This window comes from Arachis hypogaea, chromosome 20 (assembly GCF_003086295.3).
Source record: "Arachis hypogaea cultivar Tifrunner chromosome 20, arahy.Tifrunner.gnm2.J5K5, whole genome shotgun sequence".
In the NCBI taxonomy this organism is placed as follows: domain Eukaryota; kingdom Viridiplantae; phylum Streptophyta; class Magnoliopsida; order Fabales; family Fabaceae; genus Arachis; species Arachis hypogaea.
Window position 1 is genome coordinate 98,232,630 of NC_092055.1, and position 10,688 is coordinate 98,243,317.

General features: G+C 33.6%; 1 protein-coding gene and 1 long non-coding RNA gene across 2 annotated transcripts; both read right to left on the reverse strand.

Moving 5' to 3' along the window:
• Positions 1-1,779: 1,779 nt before the first annotated feature.
• On the reverse strand, positions 1,780-4,080 carry LOC112785912 (uncharacterized). Its single transcript, XM_072229808.1, has 6 exons — positions 3,869-4,080; positions 3,578-3,784; positions 3,389-3,481; positions 3,190-3,297; positions 2,132-2,521; positions 1,780-2,032 (listed from the first exon to the last, which is right to left on the reverse strand). Exons 1-5 carry the CDS (start codon positions 3,959-3,961, stop codon positions 2,132-2,134), a joined length of 891 nt encoding a protein of 296 aa, XP_072085909.1. The 5' UTR covers positions 3,962-4,080; the 3' UTR covers positions 1,780-2,032.
• Positions 4,081-5,633: 1,553 nt separating this feature from the next.
• On the reverse strand, positions 5,634-9,450 carry LOC112785913 (uncharacterized). Its single transcript, XR_011878506.1, has 5 exons — positions 9,330-9,450; positions 8,365-8,485; positions 7,846-7,967; positions 7,422-7,507; positions 5,634-6,378 (listed from the first exon to the last, which is right to left on the reverse strand). It is a non-coding gene; the product is annotated as an uncharacterized lncRNA (long non-coding RNA).
• Positions 9,451-10,688: the final 1,238 nt, after the last annotated feature.

The following is a 10,688-nucleotide window of genomic DNA, read 5'->3' on the forward strand; positions in this document are numbered from 1 at the left end:
TTTAATAATATTTTATTTTTAAATTTTTAAAAATTACAACTTGATCCCTAAACTTTTATCTATTTATATTTTAATTCCCAAGGTTTTTTCATATTTATATTTTTGTCCGATATTTTTATATAATTACTAAAATACCCTTATTATTTTTCATAATACCAAAATACCCTTATAATTTTTTTCATTAATACCCAAAATATTCCTAAACATATAAAATTACCTTTTTACTCTTGATCTTTTAATTAATTACTTTCATATCCCAAAATAACTTCAGATGCTGGTGGTTTCTTGTTCATCAAGAAAATCGAACCGCCACCATGATTATTCGTGATTTCGGCTTGATTTTTAACACATTTTTTAAGCTTTTTTGTAACGAATTTTTCTCTTTTTCTTAGTAAAACTTCCAGCCACCAAACCAGTATCAAAATATATCTAAACATGCTTAGGATCCAGCCATAAAGTCACGGTTTGCCCAGCATCTATGAAGCTTCATGATTTTAATGATTTTTAAGTTTGTTTTTAACATAAAAATATGACTAAATCAACCTATAATCACTGAATTGCAAGCACTAAACAATCATTTAACAATCAAATACCAAGAATACAATTAACACATAATTAATTTACCAAATCCTTACCTCTTAAATCAGCTCCAAAAATTGATTTCTCTACGTGGTTTCTAGCTTACTTTTTCACCTAGTTTTCAATCAAAAACAACTTTTAACCCAAGGAACACATGAAGGCCGAACCTTTATCATAGATTTAGGAAGGATTTTCTCATATTCCTTGAGCTAAAAATGGAGATTTCTTAGTTCACAAGGTTCCTAGACAAGAGATCTTAAGCATAAATATCAAAAATATCAAGTTTAACCATGGTTAGCCATGGCTGAACCATTCAAGGAGGAAGAAAAGCCATCATACCTCACTTTATCTTGTGAAATCTGGTATGGAGATGTAAAGGAAGAAGAGAAGAACACTTTAATCGGTTTAGCTTTTTGGTGAAGGTTTATAACTCAAAAGTTCCGAGCTTGAAGCTTAGGTGTTCATGGAAATTTCATGGAGTTTCTCTCAAGGAATTTCAGCCAAGGAAGGAAAGAATGGTGCTGGTCACTACAACAAATTCGGGCTGAGGCAACCCTTTAAAAACGTTGCTTATAATAAGAGAAAGTGTTGCCTTTGATAAAAGGCAACACTTTGCGACAAAAGGCAACGCTTTTTGGGGGGTTGGCTATACGGCCATTACCTTTGGTCTAAGGCAATGCTTTTGTATATTAAAGGGAACCCTTTTTTTGGCAACCTTCAAAAAACGTTGCCTTTTCTGCAAATAAAGCAACTCCGCGAAAGGGTTGCCTTAGAGCACCCAAACACAACGCTTTATATGAAACGCTATGGCAACACTTTTTACGAGTTGTATTTTCTAATATATAAAGCAACACTTGTCCAGAGTTTTTTAAGTTGCTTTTTCATATACCTAAAGCAACACTTGTACAAATTTTTTCAAGTTGCCTTTTCCTCCATCTAAAGCAACACTTGTCCAGGTTTTTTTAAGTTGTATTTTCATATACCTAAAGCAACACTTGTCCAGGTTTTTTTAAGTTGCCTTTGTTATAGACCTAATGCAACACTTATGTAGGTTTATTTACAGTTGTCTTTTTTTAATACCTAAAGCAACACCTTATTGAATTTTTCTTAGATTCTCTTTTTTAATATCTAAAATAATATTTTTTTTATCTTTGTTATATTTATATGATATTTGAAGAATGTATAACACCCGCATTTGAATAAGATAATAATATATATTGCATATATATATAGAAAGGTCTTCCAAGTACCAATTAACATATATACTTGCTAATAAGTTACCAAGTCAAATAAATAATAAACCTAAGTAAGCAAAATACATGTTTTTCTGCTAATGAACTTAAACAAAAAAAAAACTAAGTTGTCCACTAAAAACCAAGAAGACTTTGTGCTTCACCATTGTGGCAAGAATTGTCTTTATGTCTTCAAAAAACTTCCTCCAACAATAAGAAAGCTGTAGTCAAATTTAAATGAACAAAAAAATTATAGTCAAAACATCAGCTATACAATAATATGTATACTCAAGTGGTACAACAATTTAGCATACATATACCTATTCATGATTTGGTATATGAGTCGATGGAGGAGAATGCCGAGGAACTAAATTTGGATCTTGTGCACTATTTGCAGACGATTGCTTAGATCGCAAGAGAGAAAGCGCTTCATCAACATTCATACCAAGAGAAGTTTGTTGCAACATAAGTTTCACAATATCTTCCAATCCTTGCAGTCGTTGCTTATGGTCGTCTAATTCAGTTTTTAAAGCTGTCACCTTCTCTTCACTTTGTTTTTTGATTTCATCTATTTCTTTATTTTTCTTAAGAGAAGTTTTTGTAACAGTTCTTCCATAACATCGAACTCTTCCTGGATTCTCTTTACCAAAAACTTTTTGAAATGCATTAGTAGGAGTTTCTCCAGCTTCTTGGAGATCATCAAGTTTATCCTATACACACAAATATATGATATGTCTATTTTTAGTGATAAAAATTCAATGAAAGAATCCAAAAACCTATTGCTAACTAATAGGGACAGCAATCCAAAATAGCCATAAAAGAGCCATAAAACAGCAGTCCATGATAGCCATATAACATGGTTGTAAATTGTCATAGAACAGCAATAAAATCAACCATAAAACAGCCATGAAATAACCATAAAATAGCAGTCCATGATAGCCATAAAACATGGATAAAATAGCCATAGAACAGCAACTAAATCAGCCATGAAACAGACATAAAATAGCCATAGAACAACAACTAAATCAGCCATGAAACAGCCCATGAAACAGCCACAAAATAGATACCACAAAACATAGAAAGCAGCAAGTCAGCAATCATGACAACCACAAAACAGTCATAAAGTAGATACTAAAACAACAACCATGATAGCCATAAAACAGTCATAAAATAGCTGCCATGACAGCCATAAAATATGCATAAAATAGCCATAAAACAGCAACTAAATCAGCCACGAAACAGCCCATGAAACAGCCATGAAACAGCCGCAAAATAGATACCATAACAATAATCACGATAGCCATAAAACAGCAAAAAAATAGCATCCATGACAGTCATAAAACAACTACTAAAACAAGAAAATTATAGAGGAACTTACAATAACAGCTTGTGTTTCTACATCAAGTGTTTTCCCTTTTAGTCCATTCCGAGTTGCAACAAACATTTCAGCTTGATTTGGTTCCTCTTTGTTCTCTTTTTTCTCACGCTACAGATCAAGATAACAATTACAAAGTCATAACATACTAAAATTAGGGAGAAGTAACAAGTAGAGAATTTTAACTCAAATGTGACCTTACCAAATCAACACGCACTCTTGCAAAATTGATTGGACCCATTTTATGCCTCCATTGTTGCTTCTTGCGATTTTCAGAATTTATAACACACATGGCCTGTGTTTAAAATAGACAATGATGAAAAAAATATAAAAATTGAAAGAATTATACTTGATCATATCAAATAATAATAATTGAAATCCTCTAGCTCACTTTGACAGTTGGAATACTCCAATATGCAATTAGCTTCCGAAATTGTATTTCTGGAATTTCCAAAGGACGATTCACCAACATATCCTCAATATTTCCAGAATATGGTTCAAAATGCTTCTTTTTTATTCTTGTTTTGTAATGCTTCCATGCTCCTTGAACACCAGTCATCACCCATAACTTTGAAGATTTTGGAAGAATGAACTTTGACTACAAACACATCAATTTCATCATATCATATGCATAAAATAATTATTAACATATGGCATAAACATAAAGATAAATGGAGCTTACATTAATATACTTCCAAATGCGCTTTTTGATTTGCTTAGGCACAGCTTTCCAATTAGTGTACATCAAGGTAATAAAATCACTATTCCTTCCCATTGTTCCAATAAAATTAGTTAAATCCTTCACTCTTTGAGCTGTTGGCCCCACGGCTGCTCCCTGATCAAAAGTCACTTCCTCCCTTTCTTCCCAAGTTCTTGCATAAATCTTTAGGCATCTTGTTTTTCCACGATTCTCTTTAACCTTTGAAGTATCTAAATTAAAAATTGAGAAATAGTACAAATTAAAACTAAAGACAGTCGTAAAAGGTATGGAAAGGGCAGCCCCATGCTCATAGATAAAAAGAAAATGTAAAACAAATAGCAACAAACTAAATTACATCACCTTCTATATGAGCTTCTTCCATAACTTGATCTCCTTCTACATCAAAATTGTCACTTTCATGTTCACCAATATAATCTTCCTCAGACGGGATATGAACATTTTCTCCATTATTCGGGGATGGCCTAGATCTAGCATCCTCAGTAGTTGGAACTTCATTATGTTCCTCTTCTCTTTCCACATGAATTCCTTGGTCACCCAAAAAAGCATCAAGAGTCATTGCTGGACGCTTTAAGTTATTTTTTAAGTTTGTCAAGTTAGCTGGTTCTTTTTCAGTAGCTCCAGCATCCTCACCAATTGACTCAAAGTCATCTTCCTCTTCTCTGTCCACTTCTACTCCTTCTGTATGAAAAAAGGCATCAAGAGCCATTGCTGGACACTTTGCCTTACTCTTCATCTTCTTAGGAATTAGTTGTTCTTCTAGTTGAACATTACTCCTCACTTGGTTTTGGGAAGACCTCAAAGACCGGTTCATAACATTGTCTACAAGTGTTTTATTTCTCTCTTCCATTGAATTCTCCCTACTATATTTGTCTCCAATTTCTGAAATTTTTCTCCTGGGCTGTTGTGCTATTTTGGCTTGATTACTTCCTTTATCACCTTTGGTTATAAAATTCCGAACTAGTTTCGCAGCAGAAGATACTTCCTTCATTTCAAATTCCTTAACTTTTGCATGAGCTTGATACTTTTTTACCAGTCTTTTCCTCTTTGAAGTTGCTCCATTTTCCATTAAGTTGCTGTATAAAAATATTAAAACAGCCATGTAAATACAATTGCATATGCATCTAATAAGGGGAAGAGGTAAACCGTAACAAACAATTACCAAATTCTATATCACAATATTCAGCAAATCATGTTCAAAACTGCTAACATAAAGCGATAAATCTGACTTATATACCATAAAAGAGGGAAACAAGTCACTCAAAAAGTCTTCGGAATCATATTCTTCACTCAAAATGCAGAAAAATTCAAAATGCAGAAAAATATGTCCCACACAAACTCATAATCAAGATGCAGAAAAATTCAGAAAATTCTAAGAAGCAACAATCAGAACATAAAAGAGGAAAAACAAGTTGAAAACTGCTAACATAAAGCGATAAATTTGACTTATATACCATAAAAGAGGGAAACAAGTCACTCAAAAGTCTTCAAAATCATATTCTTCATCCGATCCTGTGTTATACTCTTGGGAAAAATAGACTTCTTTTGCGACATCGACCAGAACTTCATTCAAATCATTCCTTACCAAGTCTACTTCACCGTCATCATTAGGTATAGAAGGAACCGTCGAATTATCAAATGGCTCATTTTCATAAGTATCTTCAGCATCAATGGCAACTTGATCACTTATGCTAAATAGGTCCCTTGGAACAGTCTTCATTACAGTTCTTTGCTAGCCTCTTCAACCAAGTTATAGAATTTCTTTGCATCTTCATTCATACCTTCTTTTATCCCTTCCGCTTGTGCCACATCCCGAAATCTATCGTTTAACAAGGCGTCCATGTCGTCGTACGAGTTAGTCTCACTCTCACTGTCAATCTCATTATCGCTATCGCTATCAACATCCATGCCGACTACGCTTTCCCCATGATGAATCCATCTCGTATAACCATTAACGAATCCAAAGGCAATCAAATGAATATAAATTGTTTGTCTTTTGTGCCACAAGAAATTACAACACTTTGCACAAGGGCATAAGATTTCCTCTCCTTGTGGGTATCCGATGGAGTAAGCAAAGTCTAAGAAGTCATTGACACCGTTACTAAACTCAGCTTTATCTCTCGGTAAACTCATCCAATCTTTCTCTAGGTCTTGGAAAAACCTAATTATTCATATATTATTACTACTATTTAACTAATAACCATGTAAATAATAATGTTTATGCACAGTAAGTATATAAATTCATAAAAAAGGCACATAAAAATATTATTATTAAAATTAAGAAACAATGAAAAAGACACATAAAAGACATTCAACATGAAAAAAAAACTGCACAAAGGTCATAATATACATATGAAAACATACAAGTATAAGTAAGATAAAAAAAAAACTTATGGAGTCATGGCTAAACAAATTGCAATCTTAAGTCCTAGAATGTCCACGAATGTTCTTCAAACTCCTCTGAAGCAATATTTCTGTATAACAGAGAAAAGTATCAAATTTACATTACTCCATGTAGAAAATAGAAAAATCAAACTAAAAATAATAATCGAACAAAAGTCCAAGTCACTGTCCTGCACCAAGTACACACAAACACAAACACAAGCACAAAAGCTTATGCAAATTAAATAATCAAATAAAACATGCTGCTTGCCTTCTAAGCACAGACACACAAAATATAATGTCTCATGATTGAGGATAAACACAAAAAATAGATTAGTGTCATTATCAAATATCATCCTCTGGTTCAAAAATAGATATTCCTTGTTCCTTTCTCTGCACAAAAAATGTTTCCTAGAATTTATGAATAAAGCCCAAGAGGAATGTCATGAACTTAATTCTGTTTTTGAGCGGCTGAAAAAAAATACAGTGAAAACCCAAGATTCCATAACTCTTTAGTTACAAATTTTACTACATAAAGTCTTGTAATTCATGGAACATAATACTAGACTTTAAGAGTAACTGAAAGATTTAAAAGGTTCAAAATAGGGTTTGTCTTGAGATCCAAGTATTTTAATTTAATTTATATGGTTATTTTTTTAATTATCCCTTTATCTCTCTATATTGATTTATATATTTCTATTGATTGATATAAATTAAATGTATGATTTGCATGCCCAATTTGTGTTGTGCTAATTGAACTTTGATTAAATTATATATATATATAAAGAGTAACATTGAACTATATGGGTTAAGATTTTAATTTTTCTAACTGCTTGATGTAGGTTAGATGCTTGTTGATATCTAAGAATTTATGTAAAAAAGAGAATAGGAATTGCACATACTTGTATTCAAAACCATATATACAATCAAGAACACAAGTACGGGCACAGCAATATGATTCAGAAGAATAAATAAGGTCTGAATTGTGATATATTCTAATTCAGGATGATGATTGATGATATTAGCTGGCTACAATAACCCAAAAGTATGAAACTATAGCCATAGCATTCACCGCAGAAATTTAGAGAATTCTGACAAAAAGAAAAGAAATTGTGAAATCATATGGAGGATGTACCTTAACAGTTAGGGCAGATCGTCGTATTTTTCCCCAGGAAACAGCTTCAAAAATCAGAATTAAGATGCACAAAAATTCAGAAAATCCTAAGAAGCAACAATCAGAACCATGAAAATTTCAGAACAATTGAAATAAAACTCCTAAAATCAGAATTATAAAGAAGCCCCAAAAATTAAGATTCAATGCATTCAGAATTCATAATCAAAATAAAATTCAGAACAGTCCCAATTCTTCATTCACAATCAATGCATTCAGAATATTCATTCCATAGTAAAATTAAGAAGCTTTCTTACCAACCTGATGTTGAAAAAAATCTAAGTAAGAAGCAAAAGATGACTCTATACTTGATATATGCTTCCAATTTTGTTTTATCTAAGTTCACAAAGATAAGAAAAAGAGAAAAAGCAATAAGAAAAGTTCATACCAAGTAGTCAATACTGGTGGTTCATTGCATGAAGGCATTGGACAATTCTCTAGTATCACGCCTGGTCTCATCAACCGCAAACTGCTTCTTTCCGTACCTTAACAGAGCTTTAAGAATAGAAGCTGCAATAAAAATATAATAGTGGGAATTTGTTTAACCAGGGTCAAAAAGATGGAACTGAAAAAGCACCAGGAAGATGTTGATCCACATGAAAACTTCAGAAAAATTGAAAGCAAACCCCTAAATTCATAATTATTGAGAAGCCCCAAAAAGACATGCATTCAGAAATTCGATTTACATACTAAAATTCAGAACAGTCCCAATTCTTCATTCACAATCAATGCATTCAGAATATTCATTCCATAGTAAAATTAAGAAGCTTTCTTACCAACCTGATGTTGAAAAAAATCTAAGTAAGAAGCAAAAGATGACTCTATACTTGATATATGCTTCCAATTTTGTTTTATCTAAGTTCACAAAGATAAGAAAAAGAGAAAAAGCAATAAGAAAAGTTCATACCAAGTAGTCAATACTGGTGGTTCATTGCATGAAGGCACTGGACAATTCTAAGTATCACGCCTGGTCTCATCAACCGCAAACTGCTTCTTTCCGTACCTTAACAGAGCTTTAAAAATAGAAGCTGTAATAAAAATATAATAGTGGGAATTTGTTTAACCAGGGTCAAAAAGATGGAACTGAAAAGGCACCAGCAAGATGTTGATCCACATGAAAACTTCAGAAAAATTGAAAGCAAACCCCTAAATTCAGAATTATTGAGAAGCCCCAAAAAGACATGCATTCAGAAATTCGATTTACATATTAAAATTCAGAACAGTCCCAATTCTTCATTCACAATCAATGCATTCAGAATAATATTCATTCCATAGTAAAATTAAGAAGCTTTCTTACCAACCTAATGTTGTAAAAAATCTAAGTAAGAAGCAAAAGATGACTCTATACTTGATATATGCTTCCAATTTTGTTTTATCTAAGTTCATATTAATAGTTATAGAGAAAATCCAAGTCGCTTGGTGTAGGGCCTTAAAGATTACAATTCTATTTGTGTCCTACATGGGAATTAAAATTTGAGGCAAAAATTGTAGGAAAGGCAGAAAAGAACAACAAAATAAGAATTCAAAATGATGTGTCAGCATATTAACAATTCAAATAAAATTCAGTGTGCACCATACCTTTTGTGCACCAAACCTCCATCACCCACGAAAAAAAATCAGTTTGGTAACGACAAAAATGAAAAGATTGTAGTGTTTTCAGTTTTCACACCGCATTTGAGGATCTTGAACTAGAACAAGAACCAAACCCTGCTACTGTTAATTAGGTGTCAACCACACATAGAGCACCCAAATGGAAGCTGCATTAAGCAGTCCACTTGCTCTTTCACCCAACCATGTTTTCAATGCATCTAATCCCGGTACCACTCCTTCCATGATAAGAAAAAGAGAAAAAGCAATAAGAAAAGTTCATACCAAGTAGTCAATACTGGTGGTTCATTGCATGAAGGCACTGGACAATTCTAAGTATCACGCCTGGTCTCATCAAACCGCAAACTGCTTCTTTCCGTACCTTAACAGTGCTTTAAGAATAGAAGCTGCAATAAAAATATAATAGTGGGAATTTGTTTAACCAGGGTCAAAAAGATGAAACTGAAAAAGCACCAGGAAGATGTTGATCCACATGAAAATTTCAGAAAAATTGAAAGCAAACCCCTAAATTCAGAATTATTGAGAAGCCCCAAAAAGACATGCATTCAGAAATTCAATTTACATACTAAATTTCAGAACAGTCCCAATTCTTCATTCACAATCAATACATTCAGAATATTCATTTCATAGTAAAATGAAGAAGCTTTCTTACCAATAAGCAGAGGAGGAGGAGGAGGGGGGGTTACAGCCCTTGCGAAGAGGAGAAGGCGAGACAGGGGAAGAAGTGGAAACAGGAGAAAGAGAGGGGTTTCTCGAAGAGGAGAAGGCGAGACAGGCCTTGCGAAGAGGAGAAGGCGAGACAGGCCTGTACTTGGAGCCGAGATAGGAAGAGGGGGAGCCGTGGAGCAGCGTGCGTGGAGGACAGCACCGCGCCGATGCCAGTGGAGGAGAGCACCGCGCCGACACTCGTGGAGGAGAGCACCGCGCAGGAGCCCGTGGATGAGAGCAACGCTCCGACGACCGTGAAAGGGAGAACCGCGCCGTCGCCATTTGGAGTGAAAGCGATTGAGAGTTGTGGTCGATGAGGAGGAGAGCCGCGATCGGTGGTGTGGCCGTCTGCGTTATGATGTTAGGGTTACAGTATCTCTGATGAAATGAGGAAGCTAAGTGATGAAGGAATGAAGTGATGAACTGATGATGAAGAGCATTGTGTCTTTTCTTTTCTTTTTTTTTTTAAGTTATTTGATTGAAAAATAATTGGTGGGAATATAAAAAGTTTCCCTCTAAAATTTGTAACTGTGAATAATTTTAGGCAACTTTTTATAAATGTTATTTATTTAATTTTTTTTATAACTTTTATAAAATGTTATATTTTTATTTAAAAATGTTGTCTTAAATATTTTATATTGTAACATTTATTGAGTGTTGTTTTAGATATCAAAGACAACAATTTTTGTGGGTGGCCAAAAATTTAGTTATCTTAGCCTTATTCAAAGGTAACACGTCAAAAATGTTGTCTTTGCCTATCTAAGGCAACTTTTGTTAAATGTTACTTCGAATAAGGGTTACCTTAGGCCAAAAATGTTGTAGTGGGTGGTGACACCTGGGGGGAGGATGTGTTTTTGGTGCTTAGTCACCGAGAAGTTAAAATATCTTCTAAGAGATAATTACTAAAGCTAGATG